Genomic DNA, 26,347 nt, shown 5'->3' with positions numbered 1-26,347 from the left:
CGCGCGGTGCAGGTAAATAAGACGGCAGGACATTACAACGAGCGTTTCTTTAAAACAATCAAATGAACTGTTCGATTTTAAGCGATTTATAAACACAAAGAAAGAATTGTGTAGAGCGCCGTCTTCAAGTCCCAACAAAAAAAATTGTCCCTTAACAGCTGTCGACTTAATTGCCAGCCGGATAACATCGCACGAATTAATGCTCCCAAATGGCTTCAAAAGCTGGAACAAAAAACAAGCCACAAAAAACGCGCTTAACGAAATGAATATAGATAATGCTGATTCCAATAGATATATAATAACTAAACGTCATAAAAAAAGTAAATAGAAAAAAATCAGCACAAATTTGAAAACATAGCCGACAAAAAGTTGGAAAAGAGTCAATAAACATAAAACAGGAAAAAACTAAGTTTTGAATTTTAAGAGAAAACAAACATGGCCTTAACGCTTTTTGAATTTCAAGACAATTTATGATAACCCTTTTTTGATAAAAAAAACCAAATTTGAGACAGTTAGGTTTATAGGTAAAAAGTATTTCGCTGGGAAATCTGAAAACTAAACTGCACTTACGAAACTAGACGTCATTCACGTTTTTCGTGATTTTTACATTTTTGCTGTTCGATAGTGGAGTTTGCCTTCCTTCTTTTACACGAGGCAAAATTGCACTTCGCATACGCAAGCAAAAATATGACCAATAACTAAGTGACGCACGCCAATTTAGAGTCTACATAATTAATAAGTGACGCAAGCCAATTATAACGCATTTGCAGTACCAGTCAATTTGGAAAAAAAAAAGAAATTTACCAACTAACATGCCTCAATTTAAAGAGCGGACCCATTTTAGCTAGTATACGAAAAAGTTCTTTAAAATATCCGACCTTGCCCATGTTCGAACCCTCTTATTTTGTTGCGGGTCTCCTTCCATACCTCTACGCTACAGATAGCTGATTATTGTACTTAATAGCTGGCTATTGATCAAAATGAACACCTTGAAAATAAACACATTTTGTGGCAACAATATTTGCGAATTAGGTTGGAAAAAAAGATAGTTCGTACTATAACACAAGCTCTGCTTGTGTAAAAACTGTCTAATTAAACTATAAACCACAGTTGTTTCCACCTATTAAATTGCTTAACATCCACAATAATTTAAACAATTTATTTATCGTGAGTTGCAAAATGTTTAGCAAAAAAGAACCGAAAAAATGTTTAGAAAAAATCAACTACCTAATAAAGAAAATTGAGATGCCTGTTAGAATTCGATGTTTGAAATATGTGTATGCATCATAAACTAGCATTTCATTGTTTTTATTTGTCATAAGAATTTCCATTGTCAACACGAACTCGAGAGCAAAAACAATGACATTATGATCTCTCATGTCTACGTTTGGCAACATTATCAGTCAAGTGATAATTGTGTAGGTATGTGTAAATGATTTGAGTCCTGCGTTAAATTTGTCTCTAACATGCTGCTCAAAAAAAATCCTCGTCTAATTGCTCAGTTTCGTGGCCTTATCGATTTAATCCTTCCTATTGAGAGCTTATCAAAATAATCCGGTCATTAACTAGTGAGGCAATAGCCCGGACAATTTTAGGACAATTTTGGGAACCAAATGTCTTGGACACATTTTGCGTTTTGGTTTGTTTTTGCCGGGACATAAATGTCTGGGACACAAATGTCCTGAAACGAAAAAAAAAAACATACAATCAGAGCATCAAAATCTGACACTTGGAGAGGACAGACAATGGGATCCTAACAACGGGATCTCAGGATCCACTAAGCGTCTACCCTTACAGACTGTATTAATTAGGGGAAAAAACCAGACAAAATAATCAGTCAAAAATTTTTCTACCTTAAAATTTTTCATGACAAAATGCATAAAATCTATTTCAAAACTTGGTGCAAACTGGTGTCCACATCTATGTTCCACTTGCTCTAACATTGCTATTTTCTTTATGAGATGATGTGATTAAATTTTTTTTGTTTTTTTCTGTATATCTGAAAACTTCGGTATCTCGAAAACTAAAATTTGGCAGGATGAGACCTCTCCAGCATGATTATATCACTTTTTATCAATACCTCTAACTTCATTTCGATCTGATGTGCGTGACATACATAATTAGCACCGGAGATAGCCCAGAGGATCTTAACTGTCATGAGGTTATTTTTGTTCTTTAGACATCGAAGCGTTCACGGAATTTCCAACATTAAGGAACAAGGAGACAAAATTCAAACCATTATTTTGAAAGTAAACACTTTGCATCACTGCCCGAGTGCATATTCCTTGTGCATGTTCTTGGTACAAAAAAAGCCAAATTGGTGACAATATCCGGGGTACTATAAACAAATCTGAACGAAGTTAATTAAAATAAACTGCTCTTTGTGACGTCTGAAATCAACTTTCAACCATTTCAGTGCGTAAAAACCCCATCAAAAATCTAAATAACTACTAAGTGCCGTTTACTGAGCAATTAAAGTGCTCAAAAATTTAATAATTGCTAGAAAATTTGGAATTAACAATGAACTTGTTAGTATGAAAATGGGGTCTTTTCTGTTATACGGCCCAAAATTCATCGTTTTGCTGTATTGAAAACTGGATCATACTAACTAATTCGGATTGACAAATGCGAAGGAAACTTGAAGCTTAATTTCGAACATAATAGCTCATTCAAAATTTTGCTAAGAGAAAAGAGCGTGAAAGTGTGAGTGCCTGCCTGGTATGATGAAGTATCATGAGGATGTCACTCCTCATCTGGTGAACTCTGCTGTGCGATGGCTTCACACTAGAGAAGCGCAGCAGCCACATGTTCAGTGACTTGTTCAACACGTGGGCGGACACTCTAGTCGCCACCTCGTTCGGCAGAATCTGAAAGCACATCAAACCATAAAGGACTGCTGCTTCATGTCTGTGCCTCTTTTCCCATCTCCCCACATAGCAATTATATTATCCTTCCTATTATGGCTCAAGGCCCGGCGGGTTCACAAAAAATGCCTATCATTCAATTTCATACTATGAAACAAAATGCTTATCATACTATTTCATACACCAATAAATAGTATGAAAATAGCATGATACAAATTTTTTCCATACTATGAAATTTTATATTAAGTATTTTTTGCAACATTTTGGAATTAAACAAGGATAGCCGGTTGCTGTTCCGACCACATTTTCAGAAAAAAAATAGTTTTTGCAGTTTTTTCTTCAAGATAGTGCCTTTTTTGTACGTCGTAAAATAATACAACTATACGAACGCGCAAACAATTAGTGAAATAGGCATAAACGAATCCAATGGTCTCCAAAAAAAAATTTAAGAAAATAAAAATTTCGAAATTGTTTTCAATTGTTTGCAAAAGTTTTTAATATTTTTTAAAAAATTTTTCTTGCCAGAGAAGAGCTAAATGAAGCTTCCTTTTCGTAAAACCAATTTTTTTTAGCCTAAACTTTTAAATTTCATAAATAACAAATGTTACTCGATCGCTTGACTCCCACGAAAATAGTTGAAAAATCAACATTTCAAATCGGTTTTTCTCTACAACTTTTGGGAATTTTTTAATAAGGTTCGAATCACGACTGAAAGGGCTTTAATGTGATATATCATTCAACCCAGTCCGATGATTATTTGTGGTACCTGATTTTGCGTGGAAAACGGTCGGAACAACAACAAGATTGTTGCCATACTTTTTGTCACAAAGACTTTATGAAAATAGCAAAAGCTATTTTTTGTACTATGAAAATGCATGATAAGCATTTTTTCCATAAATGAAAATTTAAAAAATCCATCCGAAACAATCCTACCATGGTTTTTCTGTCATAAGAAAACCCAGAGTGTAGCTGACAGTTACCACCCAGATAAACTGCATTTGGTGATATTAGCCATGTAATTTAATTTTAACATTTTCACACAGAATTATATACTAAAACGGTAACTTTTTGTATGTAACTAGAAAAATTTTACTTGGAAAATTTCGGTAGTTGAGAAAAGAGGCCTGTTTTTTGTCAGAAGGATTTTCCAGAACAATTCCAACTGGCAAACCACTACAAGACCTTTAGAAATCGAAACCAGGACGACAACAGCATCGCCACAAAGGTCAGTTGCCCAGGGTGCGGAATACAGATAACGACGAACAACTTAGCCAGACATATGACTAGGAAGGGATGTCAAGCTCAGAATCTCCAAACCCAGGGCGCAATAGGAAACAAGACAAGAGAAAGAACTAATTGATATGGCATTCTGTAATCGTCAGAGTTACCTTATGGGCGTCCTCTATGATTTGATGTTGCATGAAGTGATGCCAGGATTGGACTGTGTTGGAGACAGTATTGATGTCAGTCGGAGGCGGACGAAGTGACGAGTAGTTGTTGCTCTCTGCATCTTGTAGTATTGCACATACACTCATCTCGTGCATCGCTAAAACAAATATGAAGCATTGCTTTAATGAAGCAGAATAATCATATGTAATTTCATAATTGACCAGCTGACCTACAACTAGCTTACTATATCGCTCGACTCCCAGACAACCTAAAGGGTCCCCCCCTTTGGTAATATTTTACGACACCTTTACCACATCCATTTTGTCTGACCGACCCTCAATTTATCTAAATGCGCTATAAAAATTCGCCAATAAACACTATTCTGATTGGGGAGGTCGAGGTTTTTTGAAAACAATTTTTCAAAATTTTTGGCAAAAATCTTTTTTTTTTTTAGCGTTTTGAGATATTCCGGAAAATCAATTTGTTCGACAGATAAAGTTTTCTATTTTTTTTTTCAAATTCCAACCCTCTTCGAAAATTCTAGACCCACCCGTGGATGCACTTTAAAATTCGTCCCAGAAAACTTGTTGTATAGGCCAAACAAAATCAATTTGGATCAACTACTTTGTCTAAAAACATATATCCAACTCAATAAAAATAGTTGACCCGTTGGCCGAAAAACATTCAAAATATCTATTGAATGAGCGGGGAAGATGCTTTTTCATAGTTGCCAATTTTCAGTTCTTCAATGTTGGTTCAGGAGTTTCAAATGCAGCAAAAACTCACTTCGCATCTTCTGTATGAGCACTTGGCAGAACTCAGAGTACTGTTTGTGAACTAAAGAGAAGGAGGAGCGGAACTTGATGGGCAGAGGGATCTCCCCAATCACACTGAAACAACCACAACAACATTGAATCGATAACATTTGAAAACGAAGATAGCCGATTGCTGTACAAACAGCACAGAATATTCCGATCACGCAAATGTTCATAAAATAAATTTAAAAAAATATTCATTTGATTTCTTTTTCATTTTTTGTTGTTTATTTTTGAATAAGTGAGGAGAATAAATTAATAAATTAGCCAAAAAGGCCAGTTAATATGAAGTTTTGAAAAAAAAATCCCAGAAAAATTGAAAATTCTGTCTGAAACAAAAAATCAAGCCCGTTTTTCTCGACACTTTTTCAAAAGAAAAATTAAATCAGAATTGCGACTGAAAAGGCTTTAAAATGAATTAAGCTACAACAAGAATTAAGTTTCAATCGTAGCAATTATACAGCATTGGACATTACACAACCAAAAACAAGCAACTCTGAGCGGACAGCTGACGAACCCATATGGGTTGCTAGGAACTGCCCTGATATGATACCAGTCTTGATCGGAATCAGAAGGAAAAAAACAGACCCTACGCCATACTTCCTTTCCTCTTCGTGAAAAGTTCGGAATAACAAGGCTATAAGTTTTGGTTTCAAGCACTAAAATATAATGAAACAAAACCCTAAATTGAATTTTTTCTACTTCTAATATTTTTTTAGCTTTTCGTAAAAAAATTCCAGCATTTTTCCAAAATTTGAGAAAAAAAACTAAATTTCAGACAAAATTTTTTTTAAAATGAACTCTTTCTACATATCTATTTTCAATCCGAGTCACAATTGAAAAAGCTCTTATACGACGTATCACTCGTTCTCTAAGTTAGAATACTTCTAGTACTCTTCCGAGGAGAACAACTAACTTATGCAGACAGATGTAAGTGCTGTTTTCTGCGCGCGAGAGTGTGTTCGTGTTATATGCTGCGCATAAAGTGAGCTCAAACTTCGCAAACGAGCTAAAAACGGCAAAAATAGCTCTATAAGGCTCAAAAGGTGAACAAAGGAAAAACGTAAAACTAATAAGAAATCTGCTATGTCCCGGAATCAAACCCCGACCTGAAATATTTAAACTCCAGAACATTTTTGTTCAATTTTACCACTATGCTCATCAGAACTGATCCAAAGATGCAGCCCCCTCCCCTCAATAATTTTGATCCCCCTTAATGAAAAAACCCTTTTTTGTTCAGTAAGCAGCAAAATTAAACCACATATAACGCTAATGCAGCAAAATCAAAATCAAACCAGATATATTGTTATTGCTGGAAAAACGCCGCCAAATATTTGAGCACTTGAGTTAGAAAAAAACTGACTTCGTAATATAACAATACGCTGGGTATGTGTAATCGTGAACTTTTGTGAACATAAACCCCAAAGAATTACTCCCAGAAATTTGTCCTATTTCACAGTTCGGTTTGGTTCTAAGTTTTTGTTATTATAGACGCATACAAAATATGCGCAAAAATATTACCTCGTGATGTGGTTACTGAATGTATGCACAATCCAGGCCGCCGAAAAATTCAAATACATCTGAGTCATTGGGGCAGAATCAGGTGCCAAATTACACTGACGATTCATCTCGCCCAACAGCGCCTTCACAGTCGCCAGAAAGGAGTCCAAAATTGGGGCGCAAATTGAGTCAACGGACAGACAGGTTTTGAGATAGGGCAGACACCAGTTATACATGTCAAGCAACGATTTAACTTGATGAGGTATCTTTTGTGGCGTCGAAGTGAGACAAAAATTGAAGTCATTGCACACATTTGCAGTTTTGTTTGAGTTCTTGGAGTCGAACGTAGCTTTCAAATCTTCCAGACATTTGTGCGAATATCCCGTGAGCTGGATTTTGAGACTCCTAGATAGATGCTGTTCCAGATTAGACAAAACTACTCTTATCCAAAGGTACCTTCCAATGTCCTGATCCTCCAGGGCATTGTACACAGTCGCGTTTTCTTTTGCTGCAATCCCTAAGAGCAATTAATTTCATTGAAACTTTCAAATCTCATTTACAAATCCAACAAGGTAATTGATTAACCCAACTCACTCTAAAAACTTCGAGAAACGAGAGCACCCGAGTGCTGTGCAATCATCACAAACTTCCAACAACATTCATTAAAAAATGGAAACAATTTGCCAAGTTTGAGCGTTGTGGGACAAGAAGTGTGACGAAAGCAGAGAGAATTAGTATATCAGTCATAATCGACTAGTTATCTTCAAAAAAAGAATCGCAAAACGAAAAAAAAAAATCAAACAGAGCCACAGACAGTTGGAGAAGAGTACGCGAACGCAATAAAACAGAAAAAAAAAACGACTTGTTTATTGAAATATCTCAACTTTCGAATTTCAAAGAAAAAAAGATACCCTTAAAGCTCTTCGAATATCTAAAACAATTAATATTGACGCTTTTACGATAAAACTTACCTAATTTGAGAAAACTGAATCAAAAGATAATTATTTTATTTCGCTGCAAAATCTGAAAATTAAACTCCATTTTCGAAAATAGAAGTCGATCACGTTTTTGTGACCTTTTATTTTTCGCTTTTCGATAGAGGAGTTTCCCTTCCTTTTAACAAATGAAATGAACTGAACCACCTCAATCAAAAATCAACTCGCGAAAAAGTAAAATCGAACCTGAACAAATCTTAAGACTTCCTGAAAAAACCAAAAAAAAAACTTATCAATTTTTTCATTTGCTACTTTTTGCCGAAAAAGAGCTAAACGAAGCTTCAAAAACACGTTTTTCAGGAGTTTAATTAAATTTTTGCGGCTTAAATACAAAATGATAAAACCTAGATTCTCGAAGTTAAGCTAGAAAGTAAAATTTTAAACCGGAATTGAGATATTTATGATAAAATTTTTTGTCGTTAGAATGAAAAGAACTTTAATACGAAATATCACTGAATCCTTTCTGATGAATATCTGTGGTACTTTATTTTGCAAAAGAAAAACATGAAAAAAAACACCTCGAGATAAAGTTCTTAGTCACTTTTAATGATGGGAAAAAAAGTTTTGTCCGACCACTGAATGCGTCGAGAACTTAGCATTCAGGTGTTTTTAATCATTAAATCGCAAAAAGATACAAGGGGTCTCGAGCTGCAATGAAAAATTTCGGAAAATGAATCCAATTTTCAGAAAATGGTATGTTATTTCGTTTTTCCGAAAAAAATAAAGTTAAAACGTATCAATTGTATCTTTTCACGGCCACAATTAGGCTAGCTATAATTTTATTTCTACTTATATTAACATAGAAGGGACGCCAAAATGGTGGACACTTACAAAAATGTGCTCTAAAATGCAAGAAAATTTATAACACAGAGGCGAAGCTGAGATTCGCACCACTTGCGATACACAATAAAGCTCCAAAATTCAAAAGATAATGTGTCTCAAACTTGAAAATCAATAACCTTCAAAACAAAAAGAGGATTTGGACTACTTTATCCATTTCTCTATCCATTTCTTTCTGATAACCAATAGACGAAATGAAAATGATAAGAAAACAATTCGATCAAAGATTGAGACACAAAAAATCCTAAATGTACTCGAAAACTGTTCATAAAATTTTGCAACCAAACAATCTGCATATCCACCCTATCGAGGGTGAAAGGCCCAATCCGCTAATTGCTATAGTATAAGACCAAAAAGCAAAACAAAAACGAAGAACAAATTTCAACACAGAGGCGAAGTTGCACTTCGCATACACAAGCAAAAATATGACCAATAACGCTACTGGGAAAAACTGAACGAGTATAACTTTGCGTCTACAAAATTTCTCACCTGACGTACGCCAATTATGAGGCATTAGCAGTACAAGTCAATATGAAGTAAAAAGTAATAAATTTCGCTCCTAGTAACAAATCGCTCCTATAATGGCAAATAAGCTTCCTTCAACCATTTTGGAACGATTTCTATGACGGATTTTATCTGCGCTTACGCGTAAATAGCGCGAAACATATCGAGCGTTAATTGGCCCAAATCGCAATTTTTAAACCCCCATATCTTTACGAAAAAAGATCACAGGCAGAAAATCTTTCAAAATAAAGCTCAGGATAACAATACCTTTTGAATGATATAAAAAATTCCATCAAAAACGGCTAGGTTAAAAGTCGAAATTTGTCTGAAGAAAAAAAGCCACCCTGAGCACAAATATTCCGTTACGAAAGTAGGAACAACAACAATAGTCTTTGTTAAAATCCTTAGCATTGGCTATACTTAGTAGTTGGTTATTGATCAAAATGAACACTTTCAAAATGAACTTATTTTATCGCAACAATATAGGCGTCTCAAAAATATTTCCGACTTAGGTCGGAAAAAAAGATAGTTCATACAATAACACAAGCATTGCTTGTGTAAAACATGAATGCAAAAATTACGAACAATTGCCACAAAAAAACTTGCCGAAAATCAGAAAAAAACTCCGAAAACGTATGAAAATGACCCAATTTCATCAAAAAATATCAATTAGAAAATTTATTTGCAACGGTAAGAGAGATTTATCACAAAACAAAAAACGCACACAAAAGAAATAAAAAACGCGAAAAGTTTTTTTTCCATGAAACTCAGCCAGAAAGAACCACACTCCATGATCTCGTGCAGAACCTTCCGCCACATTCCTTTGTAGACAAAACAAAGGGAAAAAAACAGGTAAATTACAATTTTTTTAAACATATTGAAGCAATACGTTAAACCGTTAATTCAATCAATTTCAAATAAAATTGCTCAAACTTACAAAACACCTAACTAATTATAACTTAAACTAGTTTCACGCACAAAAAAAAATATAAGAAATCATGCATCCGTAAAAAACCTGATAATTTATTGCAAAAAAGAAAACTCCAGCATTAAAATTCAAAATAGTTTTAAAAATCAAGGTCACAAGCATAAAAAATTAGTACCTCTTCATCTTATTCGTGTTTGTTTTTCTATGAATTTTGTGATCCAAACCTCTGTGTTGCATTCTGTGCTGTGAGCATTAGGCTATTTTTCTTATCAAGGGTATTTAGATATGAGTATGTGAAAATGAGCCCACATCACGAGGCAAGGCATCATGATGAGTTCAATCATCAGAAATCAATGGACCTTCACGATAAAATTGCATCTCACCTTGGGGTTGAGAGTACGCATACTTTGTAACGGCTTCAGTGTCAACTTGGACACTCATGGTATCGGCGACTGAAAACTGACCAGGCATATACAAGTTCTCAACTCCAGTTGAACTCGAACTGCCTTGTCCTCCAGAGCCCACTGTATCTGCAGTTCCTGAAACTACCACTCCGGTTGATGAGGTCGCCGGACTCTCAGGATTCCTGTTCTTCAAGACACTCTTCACCATTTTTGGACTCTGTTCATGTTTATCCGTTACACTATCCAGTTTCAGCTGCATAACACGATCTGACAGATAGTCTTCGAATACAACTGATAGCTTAATTACTTCGCCTATTTGCTTCAGCTCTTCCATAGTTAAGGTTGGTACGTGGGCAGTCTGCAACTGATCTTCATTCAATGGCGAAGTATCCATGAAGCTAGTGAACTCACTAAATGCACTCTGAGTTTGCGTTTGCTGAGATCTGAAATGGGACACAGTCAACAAAACAAACGTCCAAAAAGTAACTTACATTTGATCTAACAGAAAAAACTTTCTATTTCTAATCCTGTGAGCAGAAACAAAAACAGAAAAGACAAGTCGTTTTACATACGCATTCCAAGAAACTTTAGGCCTGGCATCCATTTTTTTGATAACTTCTTTTGATTACCCTTCCAGTTTTTTATATTTTTCTAATTTTCACGCAGGTCGGCATGTTCCTAATGAATAACGCTGCATGTTCACTAGTTCACAAAACCTGTTTGACGCAGACTGATCTTCGTCCTTTCTTTTGGCACCCACGATTGCAGTTCCGCTTTTTCGCTGCTTGGATGAAGACCTCTTCTTTTCATCCAAACTCGCAATATTTTCCACATTCACCTGTTTCTGGTACTGCTGCTGGAGCAAATTGGATTGGACTCGCTCTGAGATTTTGCTGAGAAGAGTTTCGATGAAGGGCAGATATATCTGTGCATACACCTCGCTGACAGACACTTTGGATCCGAAGATATCACTCAGAACAACAAACTCGTCTTCCTCCACCATCAGCTAAAAACAGCTTTGCTGAGAACACTTGAATTTCAAAACTAATTGTCAGTAGTTTCATCTCCATTAACGGACATCTTCGTGTTTAATGAGGTTTTAGTGTTTACTTTCCGAATGATTCCACTTACTTTAACTTTGTTGTAAAACGTAGGCAGTAGTTTGACAAACTGGTTGAAATTGGTCATCTGCATTTCATGACCTGCAGTTCCGACACTTCCCTGCAGCCCAGCAGCAAAACGTGGACTGCCTATTTGATCTTCGTCATTCAAGTTGGTGAAGTTCACTTTACTTCGTGGACCAAGTTGAAAATGCAAAACCTGTGACGTCAGCTTATGTAGGTCTTGCATTCGGATTGCGCAATATTTTGACCAAACATGATTCACAGGAAGAAGGGTACAAAGCGCTTCTAGTAGAAAGTGTCGTTTCTGAAGCTGGTTTTTGATAGGTGAGCTGTTCGCAACTGGCAACGTTTGTAAGAAACTGATGAAGGAAGATTCAAACTTTTTGCAGATTTGCTGCCACAAAACAGCATTGTATTTCTCTTCCGTGTCCATAAGTGATGACACTGTAGGGTCTAAATACATGAATGAAATTATTATGTTAAACAGCCTCTAACATCAACACTTAACCTTGTTACCATGGCTTGAAATAAAATATCTCGCATCTTTTTGATTTGATAAAGAACCAGTGGAGTCCTCCACGAAAAACAGGACATGGATACTGGCCGAACTTGAACTTCTTGTGTTTATCGACCCTGACATTATCGTTACAGATCGTTAAACATTTATGTTGCACATCATCGTCATCATCTCTTCAACATCTGATCGAAAGACATGAACAGTATAGTATAACTAACCCTGGGCTGACACAGACGATGAATTCTGAGGTTTGAACGGCAAGCAAAACCCTTCATGCGTTGACAACTTAATTAAACTGAGAAACATTTGCTGTTCGCATTCCGCAACTACGGCAGACGATGCGCTTCCGGATTGTCCAGGTGTCAAGTTATGTCTATTAATTGCATCCAAGATGTGCTGCAACACCCGAGTCACGTCTTCTTGGCTTGGCACAAAACAAGCGTTCTTCTCGAGTACATCGGCAGAAACTTAAAACAAGGAAAGAACTTCTGACATCTTATAAAGAAGCGTAATTTATTAAAATATGCATATACCCACCCATTATCGAGAAATTTACCTTTCACCGCCCTTGAGTGTGAAGATAAAAACAGGTCAGAAATTATCACGGTAACCGAAATTACTACACTAACTTTCGTCATTTCAACCAGACAAAAACTCTTGGAATTTCATAAATTAGGGGGAAAGGAGGAAAGTAAAACGCGAAGGAAAATAAATTAAGTCGAGATGGTTGAGAATTAAGTCAATCAGGTTGAGAAATTGAACACAAAATTAACACATGCAAAGAAAAAACAGGAGTTGAAAGAAACTCAAAAAGATTGAACTGATAATCAGATACTTGAATAAGGCTGCGCTTAGGTTTCATTGGCTCTACAAATTGAGAATTTATTCGAAAAAAGTTCTATTATTATTAGAAGAAGATATTCCTCTAAATTTGCAAACAAATATTATGCTTGTATTACTCAAAAATAAAACTTAAAAAAATAATGGATTTAATAACAAAGTATTTAAACGAAGTTTACAATTCTGAACCATGAAAGCTGCGTGCCAACGAAAGTTCTTCATTTTGATAGAATCTCTGTACCCTCGTGAGAATAAGGACAAGAAAAAACACAAAAAATGCATTTTTGCAGTTTTTTCCATTTCATTTCTTTTCAGCTACAAGCTTCTAGAGCGCATCCTCTCATTGCTTACTTCGAGCAAACTTTCCGACAATTAGCATGCATTTCAGAAAAAAAGTGATGAACAAGACAAAAGAATTAATTTCAACAAATTTAAAGATTTTGAAATATATATTTTTTTAATAATCAAAACAAACTATTTTTTCAGCAGGGTAGCATTAAAACATACGTTCAAACTTTCAAAATCATTAAAACAATACTTAATTTACTTGTCAAGGCATACAACACGCATACAAAACACTTACAAAAACTCATTTTATTCATTATTGAAATGGAAGTATTGGCCACCTCAAGAAGAAAAATAGTACGCACTAACAAGACTTTCAAGACTAATGTGTATCTTATTACCAAATAAAAAAAAATTATTTCAAATAGCAAAACAACAATTGAAGCATGAAACCAAGATAGCACCGGGAGTGAAAGAGAGCACCACATGGGAAATCTATCTGATAAAAAGGCTGTAAGTTGGCAATGGCAAGATAAGAAAATCGCAGAAAGTGAGATACATGGTGACATAGAATTAGAGGATCATAAAAACTTCATCGAGAGAAGCTTGAGGGCGTAGAGTTCCGATGACACATGCTGCGTTAGACATCTGTATGAAAACTGATATTCTTTGTCTAAGGAAGGCAGATGCACGGGCTTCGTTGGTGGAATCTTGAATCAGCTTGCCGAGCTTAGAAAGAAAACCTTTGGTGTCTGGTCCTGCGCCTCCTTGTACTTCGAATGCGACAGGCTGAAACAAGTAGCCTCTGTTGATGATTTCAGTGTATTTCATTCTTTTCGTCTCTTCTGCTGTAGTCGCTGCTTTCAGGGGCTCGAATGAGTCAATTCTACTGCTGCACAATGCGTCCACGACCGTGGCATCCCATGCCATTGGTTGGCCTCTGGACCAAGGTGTAGACGTGAGCCCATCTGGCCTTTTCCGATCTGCGCGGCAAAGTCCATGGGGTTCTAATACCGAGTGTATGTTGGCACTGGCAAGATCCCTCTTCACTATGTCATTCAACAACGGGTGGCGAGTATGACGGCCGGCGCTCATTTTGCACGCCAAACCATGGTGGCCGTCTTCAGAGACTTCTTTACCGCATCGGCATTGGTGGGGTTCGCACACTTTGCCGCCCAACTGCAGTGCCACACTGATGCGGAGTTGGATATCTGTGAGTTTCAAGCCCAAGTTGGATGATGGCAGAGCCTGCAGCCAGCTTCCCGCCATCTTTCCAGATTAAGCTTCTATTCTATTGTGGTCTGTCTTTGAGCAGTTCACAAGCATCGAGGTTTTTAGGTTCTCGAATACTGGCCAAGTCCAATTCTTTTGAGTGCTTCTATTAGTTGGTGGAAGTGCTTGTGCTGTATCACCCCAGAGTTCCAGAGCAGTTTTTTCGTCGCCTGTTGGTCCAGTACAAGTGGAGATTTGGTCTGACAAAGCAGCGCAAGAGCTCGCGGAGGATAGAAAACAGGAAGTCGGAAGCAATGACGCAGATGGCAGACCCAGGCCACCCATTTTAACAGGCAGGCAGGCTTGGATGCGAGAGGAATCTGTAAGTTGAACATTGGTGATTTTTTCTAGTGTTGAGGTCAGAATGGAATCATAGTTGGAGAGTATGTCGGGGTGCATGAAGCACGGTGACGTGCGGAGCAGAAATGTCAGTTTCGGTATACTGAACGAGTTTTTCAAAAGAAAAAGCGCCGAGTGTGCCTCGATTCTTATTTGATTCGCTAAGCAACTAATCGCATCCTATTTCAATCTCAACAAAACTTTAGGAAAATTACGATTTTCGCTAAATAGATTATCAACTTGTATACTCTACTTGTAATTGAATTTCCCTTTAACTTACCTTTACTGAAAGTGGCCTATGCTGAACCTCTTGTTCAATTGCTCTTGGCTTATTTACGAAAAAAACTCTTAGCAAAGATCTTAACAATAATTTCAAAAGGATAAGCAAATAGCTCAAGCACTGTCAATATTTGGTTAGTATATATAAAATTCCTAGTGTTTCCGCTTTTGTTTGTATTAAACCACTCAGACTTATTTCTTCTGCTTCATAAAAAATGGAACCAAATTTGTGTAGCAAGTCCAACCAAACACAAACAGATCAAATTTTTACAGACGCAAGGCGCAGTTTCAAACCATCTGCGATACAACACAGGATACGAAATTATTTGGAAGAGTAGTCTTCAAGAAAAGTCAAAGTTTCACCGAAAATAAAACCAAAGATTAAGTTTTCCCAGGTCCATCAACTTTTGAGTAAAAAAAATGGGTTTGTCATCTATGCCAGGAAAATTCCTACATTTGAACCAGAAATCTCAGATTTCGGAGATAAGTTTAGTTCGAGAAAAGTCAATAAGTTGAAACGGTCAAAAAATCAAAATTTGACTTTTTCGACGACCACTACTCTTGTGTAAAAATCTTTGGGCGGAGCCGGTCACGCAGAGGGGAGCTTCCCACAAAACCGTTGATTGGAAAACAAAATCTTAGATTTGGGAGGGTGATTTCGGAGAAAACTAAAATAAGGGTCAAACATTCCGCCAAAGGAATTTTCCCCAAAAAAGTTCATGTAAAAAAATGACCAGAGAATTATGCAGACACACTTTTACAAGCTGCAGACATGCTTTCAAAGGCGGCAAATGCAATGGGTGGTCTTTTCATTAATACCGTTGTTTGAAAACCGAAAAAGTAGTTTTGAGAAAAACTAAAAATTTTTGCAAAAACTAAAAATCCAAGTCTTCAAATCGTCTCAAAGCTCAAAGCGTCTCAAAAAAACAAAATTCAATAAGAACCCCCAACTCCATACAGTTTCATAAAAACTGTTTTTTTTTCAAAAAAAATCTATTATAAAAAACCAACAACCTTTCATTTTTTGTTAAACTTTTTAAAAATTTAAAGTCCAACTGAAATTGCCAAGAAAAAAAATGCCATTACAATGATTTTTGCTAACACCACAAGAAAAATCCGTGATGTAGCACCTAAGTCAACAAAAATTGCGCAGACAAACGAAACTCTTACAATTCAATTTTAAATAGAAAAATTTTCAATTTCCTACATAAGGAAAAAAACAAGGTTCTGCGGGGACTCGAGCCTCAAAACTTCGTTACCTCCAGGCCAAGTGGAAACGAACCTGGAAATTATTAAGATTTAATATTGAAGCAAGTGCAAGTTCTCATAAAAATTGTTTACGGGAAAGAAGTCTAATTGTCGCAAGTGTAATAATAGATTGAATGATACTGAAAGAAAATTTGATAAGGATTCCATTGGGATTAAAACTTCTTATTTTAGGAATAATCGACTTATCTACCCAATTTTGACTTGTTCTTTAACAGATGAATCATGAATAACAGCTTGGAATCAACATACACACCCCTGTGCAAAAACAAGGTTCTGCGGGGACTCGAGCCTGGTTGAGGGACCAATATCATTTTCATTAGGAAAAGACTGATACTAGAAGCACCGGGCTTACTTTTAAAACTTATTAAGATCGACTTATCTTTATTTACAGCGCGCTTATTTGCAGTCAATTATTGACAAATTCTGCTAATAACTTTTATGAATATATTTAACTCTTGGCTTTTACAAGCTACATTGTATAATGAACATAAAGTAAACTTCAGGTGATTGACGGTATCTTACATATCTTTCACATACACAAGAACAAATAGGGGTCATGGCAGATCCTTGAGGCACGCCACAAGATACGGCCAGCCAATTCGAATTACTAACATGTATATTAACAATTTAATATCTGCTAGTCAAAAAACTTTCAAACCATTCTTGTACAAATCCTCTTATTCCATAAAGCTCAAATAAATTATTGTTCAGAAGAATGTCACAATTTAAAGTATCAAAAGTTTTCTTCAAGTTGAGAAATATGCTTCATTCCAAATTATTTTTTTCGAGGATTGAGTTTTCACTTAGCTGTACTAGAGCTTCGACAGTATTGTTTTTTCCGAATAGCGAATTGCATTGATTAAAAAATTAACAGATGTCAAGAAACATGTACAGAGAATCGAACCTAAGCTTCGCACGAATTGCGATACAAAAATCAATAACAGCAAATAAAATCAAAAACTTGAAAAAAATCGTTCTGGTCAAAAAAGACCCAAAAGGTCCAGAAAAAACCTTTGCCAAAAACACTTTTCATGGAGCTTTGTAAAAGCTATGAAGAAATCGAACTTTTAAAAAATCCTTTCTGCGTGAACTAAGACGCAAAAATGGGCAGTTAACTGAAAATTTCCAGTTTGCTTTATAAACAAGCCCCGACTGACATCGAACAGCCGGGCTCTGTCGTCAAGCATGGGCTTAACAGCAACTTAGAAGAAGGCTGAACCTTCGAAAAAATCAGCCAGGTGAAACTGAGCCGACAAAAATAAAAAGACGGACGATAGTCCAAAAAAGCACGAAAACTCAAGTTTGCAAAAACAGGTCCCAACGGATTCGAACCACAGGACACGGCAGTCTTAAGCGGATGTGTTATCTTTATGCCAGATAGGCAGGAGGTTGAGGTCAACTACTCCGCTACCCCCTCTATGCTTGTGTGCAAGGCAATAGTGTTTGAAGCTGTAGAAGTTAATGAATTGCTATCTCAGAAGCAGTCATCAGGATGATTATTGCCCTTGCACGAACCTTTTTACACGAACGTTCAGGTAGGTGAAGCTATCGGAATGGCTTGTGACATACTTTACAACTCTGGCTGTCCTCCAGACGAGTACTTAATCTGTGGTGACAAGTGGTATATCCAAGAGATGGTGTGGCGATGGGCGCCGCCATGGCGGTCATTCTGGCGCATGCCTGGTGAAGCAGTTTGAAGGCGACATTGCCTCGCATGGTCAGCAGGCGGTCACCACAGAGCAGCAGCCCGTAGCGACGACAGCCAAGACCATCCGTCCGACGTGTACGAAGAAGGCGACTTGGAGGGGTTATTCTATACAGTGTGGTTAGTGTCAATTCTGATTCCACCGTAAATGCAGTGAGATTCCTCTCAAGGTCATTAAGAACAAGACTGGCAAGGAGTAGGTTTGCACCGACTGTCAGAGACGGGTGGGTGTTGCTTCTACTGTCCCTGTCAAGGCGAAAACTTTTTGCCGCTGTGTGGACAACATCATGAGATGAGCACGGCAGGACTTCAATGACAACATCCTGTTACAACTCAACACACTACACCCGAATCTGGAGTCCACCAATGAGAGATTGAGACAATGGCATCCCGTTTCTGGATATGTTCGTCAGTTGGCTAGCACAGATGCCAGCACCCATTGGTACCAAAAACCATTTGACACTGATTTGATTCTTTCCTTTAGGGCGGTGGCACCCACTGGATACATACGCAACCTCAATCAAGGGTGTGTTCACCGGATTTCCAATGCCACTCCTACTTGGGAGAACTTTGGTGAAGTTAGTCGGACTGCAAGACGACTTGGGAGGCGAACCAATACCCGCCAGAGTTCTAAGACCCCATGTCTATGACACTATCGTGAAACTGCTAGGACAAACAGAGAACCGAGCTGACGAACGCGAGAATGAAAAGGGTCCGTCAACACTGTTCACCCCTCAGTATAGAGGTAAGAATAACGACAGCTCAAGAAACGGTTGAACAACATCACGCGGGTCCCTATTATCTTTACTACTTGGAAACTCAAGACCGCCGTCCCCCCACTAAAATCCAAGATTGCATCCCAATCCTAAAATCCATCACAATCGAGCACTGTTTCATTGTCCCATCGCTGTATGGCATGCAATCCTTGTTTCTTCTACATGTTTACGGTGATTTATTTATTAATTTATGATGGTTTGAGTACATTATTAGGATTGTACGTGTTTAACGTTGGAAATGTTTTTAGAAACTGATGATGAATTTGTTAATTCGAAAATGTTTTGACCATTCTCTGTTTTTCTCTTGGCGTATTACCCTTGCGATAAGCAAGGGCATTGCAATCAGGTACTAGAAATTTTTCCCGTGAATAACTTGGTTCACAGGAATCATCAACTGGAGCCTGGACTCCCTCATATGCTTCCTTTGGGGCCCGACCTTTCACCAGAACGACATTTTACCCGAAAAGTTATAATATGGACCTTTCACCAGACTCAATAAACAAACTTGATTGACAGATGTAATGACGACTATTAGTCTGGCTAAAGACAATGATTTCACGGTTTCTCAGCCAAGTTTTGTTTGTTCTAACCGCTTCCTTTTCAAATCATCCTAATGCATTGTGGTTTATTGCATTGTGGTCTGCTAAAAGGTCGGTCTGCTAAAAATCCGGTCTGGTAAAAGACGTAGCCCCGCTTCCTTTATTATAAATTCAAACTCAATCAACCATCCGGAAGCCGGATGGTTGATTGAATAAAAGAGCGAAGTGCAAGTACTCCAGTTATTACATTTACTGAGGAAAAACTCAGTGGTAGGGACAGTAGCCATCATTAACAAAACCTCTAAATTGTCAGTTTTACAAACTTCCGCTGCCGTTTCGGGGTTACAAATCAAGCCTGTGATTATTCTACGTGAAGCTAGGAGGTCAAATACCGTTTATTTCCGGTTCCCATCAAACCAAAAATTTTGCTGTATATTTAATTTAAAGGGAGCAGCACACACACACACTTATACAAAATAAGGATAATTGGAATAATGCTTAAAAATAACAAAATGGTTTTTTGTTATGATTGCGAACCCTAACCTGACAAAATAGGGAACCCTAACCTCAGACTAACCAAGCATTTGAATTGCGGCTTCATACGAATCATATTGAGAAGCTGATGATTTAGCAGAGCAGCCAGCATTCCGACTTCCTCCTCCGCTTTCGGCAGAATTCGCAGAGAGGTTGTTCATTGGCTTTCCTATTGGTGGAATATCATTGATGCATTCCATGATATTGCTCATGCAATGATCAATTTCAGTATTATTTTCCAGTAACATGTCATCTAGTTCTTTCACAATTGTGTATAGATTTCCCATTGTTGGAATCTGATCCCACGACAAATGCAGCATGCTGGGATCTAATTCCATTTCAGCTGAAAAAGTTCAATCCGTTTTTAGCAGCATCAAAATTGCTTGATTGAATTGACAATCATCGAGTTGAGTTCATTTAGCTGGTATCTAAATGATACGGATTCAAAGGTGGGTACTCACAGAGCCGCATTTTCGAATAGCCAAAAAAACTATTGTTAGTAATATTAACACTTAACCAAAATCCGAGTACACAGGCAATTTCATCACGAAACTGGAAGTTTTTTATTAGGAAAATTAAGTTTTTTTCTTCATTAAAGCAGAACACATGAAATTCAAGGAAATTATAAAAAAAAATGTTGTCCAAACGTTTGCTTTACTTCATTGTTCAGTTTTAAATCATTTATATTATGCAGCAATATTTTTAGAGCAAATTGATGCAACTTCAATGATGTACTTAGACAAACAGTTGAGATGAGCTTTGAAACGCACATTTTTCAGATCAAAAAATCAATCTTCTGCGGCACTACGTAAAAATAAATCATTTATCGGAATTGAGAAAACAATTGAGTTGAAATGTGTTATATCTATATCAGTTTCTTACTAACATATAAACAAAGATTAACTGAACTGAGACTGCTTCCACTATCGTATTACTTTGAACTACATGATCTGTTAATGCTAATATCAATGTTGAGAGGCAGTTACAACATCAAACTGCCTATTATAAAGTCGAATACGAAATCCAATGACGATCATTCATTAAAAAAACAAAAAGATCTATATCAATAACAAAAACTCGAACAAGAAAGGCTGACGAAAACTTTTGGAAAAGAATCAGTCAAATATTGAATATAATACGAAAAATGGGAAATATCGACCTCGAACAAATTGACAAACCATACCTAACAAAATTATACTGGAATTACTTCTACAAAGAATACTCTAAAGTCAACTTATTTTCCTGGGCTTTTATATGCAATTGAGGACATTGCAACCCGGCGCAGAAAGTCAGCTCAGCCGTCAACTGATGGGTGCAAAAAAAATGAACATTTTAATTGCAAAATGATAATTAATATTATTAAGCAAGTGTAAGTCACACAAGTTTTCTTGGATATATACTTATTTACAATATAATAAAATAATACTTAGAATATCTATATTGTAAAGCAACTCTAGAGCTAATTTAGGGTAATTAAATCAAACTCAAGTAGTTTTGAATAAATAAGTTTGAACTCGTGAATAGGTTTTTCTTCCTGGACCATTGGGCAGCTTTAGGAGCCAATTCGGTTCGCTTGCGACATGAGACTACAATCCGTGTTACAGCTTAAAGACTACTATCGAAATACCCTCAACTCTAGAAATAAGAACGCCCTCATGGTCAGGTCTCGAAATGCCTAAAACACGCGAATGCCGTTAAAAACAGGGTCGGAACCTAAGTATACCGTTAGTTTTTATTGTACAGTGAACCTTTAATCCGCTTCAGATGGATCAACCTAAGAAGTCAACCCCTACTCAAGTATCATTCTGGTCCAATTGATCGTATTCTCTATCCGTCGTCCAAGACTCTTGATTTTCTATCGGGAACAAGATATCTCTACACGTGCTGGAAAATTATATTAAAATTGCGAACAGCATTATTACTCTCTAGCAATTTTTTACTCGAATTTCCTGATTGCTTTTTCTCGTATTTTCAATTGTCGCGAGAAATTTGAGCATGATATGCTCAATTAGAAATTTCGAAACTTTACTTTTGTCCCAAAAATCATGATTAAACGCTCAGCTCAAGGTCAATCTTCCAAATATGACCGACTGGCACTTACTCCGCGGACTTAAGATCGATGTCCTCATCGCGTGTATTCGTCTGTCAGTGAGCCCCCAGAATGTAGAGTGCGTGTCAAGATACAGTGCCAGTGGTATTTACAGAAGTTTGCAGCAGATTTAACGTTATCTAAACCCAAAATTCACAGCCAGGCAAAATTGTAGCATTATTGCCAAACAGCAATCAAAATCTGCATCCACCTTCAACCTGATTTCCAGCTTTACAAACTATTCATTAAAATTTCTTTTTTCCTATCCAATCAGAAAACTGTCATGCATCATTTTGATTTATATAGTAATTATAGTATATTAGTATCGTTACTTTGTTTGTTAAAATTTCTTTTCCGTGCCCTCAGATTTCATGTTAGTTCACACTTAAGCATCTTTTGCCTTCCACGCTCAAGACTCAAGAACGAACCCCTGAGCAGCCTACTCAATGGGCGCCCCGTCTTCAAGCTACTGAGTCCGCATGCACTCGACACAGTATTTTGCCTCGATAATTCTTCTTCATCGTCGGAACTGATCACGATCTCTTCCCATGTCTTTAGTTGTTTGTAGGCTCGCATCCACTCCTCTTCTTCTTCTTCTAGGCGTTCGGCTCGTTCGAGCCATGCCCTCTCCCCCTGCATATGTCTGTGTGTTTGGCCATGATTGTCGCCGACAGTGTCCTGTTGCATTTGCTACATTCCTTCTTCTTTGCTATGTATTTTCTGGGTTTTTCAGCTTCTTGAGGGTTACAGAATTTGACGTGATTTTTGTATGGACCTTCTGTCTTCCATGTTTTCTGGCAACGACTGCACGTGAAAGAGTGCGAGGCTTCGGTGTGCATTCTCTTTATGTGAATCTTTAGTCCCCCTACCGATTTGCAAACCTTTTCACATATGTCACACTGTAAGTTCGTCGGGGGGAGATCGAAATTCCTCTTCTCTAACTTTTCTTCCCCATCATGGCGATTCCCTTGTTGGTACTCCCATTTCTCCAAGTGGTCCATGCGTATCTTGATTCTTCTTTTCCATTCTTTTTGGTCTAAGGCAAATTTAGGGGCTTCGGTCCAGTTGATTCCGGCCTCCTTGAGCAACTTCCTCCAGTAGAAAATGGTTTTCTGTTTGTAACCTGGTCGCTTCTGGATTTCCTCGAGGCTTCCCAGCCACCCTAACACCGCCATTTTAACCGTCCTTGCGTTGCTCATTCTTAATATGTGGCCTATCCGCTCTAATGTACGTTTCTCGATCTTCCATCTCAATGATCTTATGTCGTACATGTTCCGGATGTCCTGCATATTAACCCCCTCATAATGCATTTGTTTCAGCGGTGGACCCTTTTTATTACTCCAGAGATATCTATACCTTTTATCTAACCACGACTGAATATTATTGATCTCTTGGTTATACCACGGCCGAGTAGCGCAATCGAATAGGAGCCCACTTTCGACACATGCTTGCACCACTTGTGCTTGTTTCTTTCTGGGAAGTTTACTTTTCAGAAGTTGCGAGCGGCATTTTGCCCATAGGTATCCAGCTCGCTTTTTTCTATTCATTAGGTCTTTTTTTGGACCTAGCCAACAACCCAACATGCATATTTCTTCTGCTTCTTCTGATCCAAATAAAGCCTTTTCTTCTTTGTCTGTGTTGTTCTTTTCCTCAAGTTTCTCCATGACTCCTTTGATAATGTTAACGCCCTCTTCCAGCTCTCTTTGCTCGCCGATGATAGTGGTATCATCTGCGAACAAGGATATGGTTATGTTAACAGTTTGCGTCTCGCTGTTTGACTTTTCGATCTTGTTTATATCCGGTATATTGCTGCCTGGTATCCATCGCCATTTTATGCCCGTCTGTCCATGTTTCGCGTCTGATATCTTTTTCCGTTCATTCTCCGCTATGCGCATTACCACTTGGTGATAGATATTGAATAGACATGGCGATGTCGAGCAACCCTCCCTGAGACCCGTTCTGGGATCCATTCCTCGCTATCTCCTTCCTTCCCTTTCACTTGGTAACTGGTTGCCTCGTGTAAATCTGCTAGGGATTCTAGGAAGGGTCCTTTCATCCCGTAGTTTCGCAGGATTTCCCAAAGAGCTGGTTTGTTCACTCTGGGATACGCTTTACGTAGGTCCAAAAGCCTTGCTTCGGGGTCAGTATGTTCAATTTGAGGCAGGTTCCAGATTGCTCGCCTCTTCTTTAGATCGTCTGCGTCTTCTGTTATTCTGACCAGGATTTGTGTTGCATCCGCAGTCGACCTTCCGGTCCTGAAGCCGCTTTGATTGTCATCTAGAAGATTTAGGCGTTCTGTCCACTTTCTTAGTCTTTTGGACAGAATTCTTGCTAGGATCCTGCTGCCCATGGCCAATGGGCAGACTCCTCTATAGTTGTTTACATCATTTTTTCCGCAATTCTTATGTAGGGGTACTATTTGTCCGTTCTTTAGGATTTCGTCCCATGTCGGGGCGCGGAATAAGAACATATTTTTAACCATGGCCACTATTGCTGATTTAACATGTGGGCTGGCCAATTTGATGTACTTTATGCGGACATTGTCTTTTCCGGGCGCGGACTCCCTTATTTCACTGATGCAGTCCTGTATTTCCTTATCCGATGGGGTCTCATTTAGCAGTTTATTTTCTTCGATATACTTCTTTTCCGCTCTGTGATCCCCCATACGTGCAACAGTATCCATTAGAAGCTGAGGGCTGATTTCATATCGGTTTTTCAATACTCCTTCGAACTGGGCTTTGAATTCATCAGTTGTGAGTGTTGTGCCAGTATCCGGTTTCCTATCTCTGCCGCCTAATTGGCGTAGTGTTCGGTACATGGTGCCCATATCTCCTTTGATGTTGGCCTGTTGGCATTCGTCTAGGATTTTATCCCACCATTCACGTTCTAATTCTTTCAGCTTCCCCTTCATTTTAGCCCTTGCTTTCCTAAGGTTGTCCCTATTACGCAGTATATCTTGGAGTGGACGGTCCTGCTCTAAGGATTCGTTTCTATCCCTCACGGCCGAAGCTATGGAATTATGGAGCTGTGACAGCTCATCTTCGTGGCCGATCGGCCACGGATTCGCTATCTGCCTGGTTCTTTTTCCACATACCTTTAATGCAGCTTGCGTTAGCGCTGTCGCTATTTCGCTCCATGAGCTATACTCGTCCACCTCCTTTGTCTCGGTCTCCTTTTGGAATTTTAGAGCTGTCTGCTCAGTACTCAATTTCTCCCAGTTTATTGCTGGTTTCCGTGCTACTCTTGTTGGTCTGGACCTCTTAGGGATTTTTAGGTGGAGGGATACCAGCTTGTGGTCCGATAGCGTTAGCTCCTCGGTAATTTGTATCCTTTTTGCATGCCTGTGCCTTTCTCCTCGCCTCATTATAAATCCGTCCAGCTCATACCATCTGCGGTGGCTGTGGTTAAACCAAGTTCCCCTTTTCCTAAGGTTAGAGAAAGAGTTTATCCACTGGAGATTGTGCGCTACACACCAATCGAGGAGGTCTCCTCCTGCTTCGGTTGTTGGCGTGGTTAGACCATACCTTCCATTTGTTTCACAGGCTCTCTCCCTTCCAATGTGAGCATTATGGTCCCCTCCAATTATTAATACCTTGGTCTTGGGGGTTCGGGCTACTTCATTTTCTAGGCAGTGTCCATATTCTTCTATCCCTTCGACCCCGTTACTCCAAAGTGGTTGGTAAACTGATATAATTTTCATACCATTTACCTCTATGGCGGTAGTGCGCTCCGAGAAACTTTTCTTTTGGCCTTCGCTGATCCAGGACTTGAGGGCCTCGCCACTGAGAACTATACCGCTACGTTAGGAGTGTATAACAACTGTTTGTTCACTATCTTCACCTAGCCATATCACTCCTTTCGATTTTGATCGAAGCTCTGATATTAAGATTATTTCCCATCTTTTGCCTTGTGCATACGTAATTACTCTCTTCAGTCGGTTTCTGTTTCTTTCGTGGACTGATAACCCTTGTAGATTCCATGCTGTTACCGTAATACTCGGCTGTCCCTCGGGGGGAGTGGGTAATCTTCTTTGTCTTCTCTTCTGTCTGCGAGCTTCCCGGTGTTCTTCAGTGGGGCGTCTCATTTTTCCTCTCCTTATTTTCTCCCCTTTGTCCGAGTCTTTTTGCCGCAGAAGATGTTGCGCGGGGTTTTCGCAACTGTCTATGCCCCTGGTTTCTTCTTCTTCAGGCTCCTGTCCGGGATGGAGGCAGGGACTCTTCGGTTCCTCTCTTTGCGGGAGCTCGTTTGTCAGTGTTGGGCCCTGCGCGGGGTTGTCGCAGGTATTTGTTCCCCTCGGTTCACCCTCTGCTGACTCCTGGTCGAGGTGGGGCCAGGGAGCTTGTTCCCTTGGTTCCCTTGTGTCTGTTCCGTTTGCTTCCTTTGGCTCCTGCGCGGGGTTTTCGCAGGGTTTTTCTCCCCTCGTTTCAACCTCGGGAAACTCCCTGTTAGGGTTCGACAGAGCGGAACTGCATTTGGTGCACTCAAATGCATATCGGTTGGCTTTAGCTAGCTGTAGGATCTCTTGCCGGGATAGACCGCT

General features: G+C 38.5%; 2 protein-coding genes across 3 annotated transcripts in view; both read right to left on the bottom strand.

Moving 5' to 3' along the window:
- The window catches only part of LOC134850877 (uncharacterized), a 34,880-nt gene extending 14,822 nt beyond the window's left edge, over window positions 1-20,058 (bottom strand). For both annotated transcript variants that reach the window (XM_063866636.1, XM_063866637.1), the window contains exons 1-9: window positions 19,762-20,058; window positions 12,099-12,347; window positions 11,371-11,816; window positions 10,956-11,245; window positions 10,219-10,682; window positions 6,590-7,085; window positions 5,040-5,143; window positions 4,253-4,410; window positions 2,716-2,867 (exon numbers count right to left, since the gene is read on the bottom strand). In XM_063866636.1, coding sequence (XP_063722706.1) covers window positions 2,716-2,867; window positions 4,253-4,410; window positions 5,040-5,143; window positions 6,590-7,085; window positions 10,219-10,682; window positions 10,956-11,245; window positions 11,371-11,816; window positions 12,099-12,347; window positions 19,762-20,056 — 2,654 coding nt within the window. In that variant the 5' untranslated portion in view covers window positions 20,057-20,058. The remainder of the gene's footprint in view (window positions 1-2,715; window positions 2,868-4,252; window positions 4,411-5,039; window positions 5,144-6,589; window positions 7,086-10,218; window positions 10,683-10,955; window positions 11,246-11,370; window positions 11,817-12,098; window positions 12,348-19,761) is intronic.
- A 3,643-nt stretch (window positions 20,059-23,701) lies between these two features.
- LOC134852097 (uncharacterized) lies at window positions 23,702-25,171 on the bottom strand. Its single transcript, XM_063868376.1, has one exon. The coding sequence runs from the start codon at window positions 25,169-25,171 to the stop codon at window positions 23,702-23,704; it is 1,470 nt and encodes a 489-aa protein (XP_063724446.1).
- Window positions 25,172-26,347: the final 1,176 nt, after the last annotated feature.

This window comes from Symsagittifera roscoffensis, chromosome 7, assembly GCF_963678635.1.
Source record: "Symsagittifera roscoffensis chromosome 7, txSymRosc1.1, whole genome shotgun sequence".
Classification (NCBI taxonomy): Eukaryota; Metazoa; Xenacoelomorpha; order Acoela; family Convolutidae; genus Symsagittifera; species Symsagittifera roscoffensis.
This window is presented reverse-complemented; position numbering and strand designations above follow the sequence as displayed.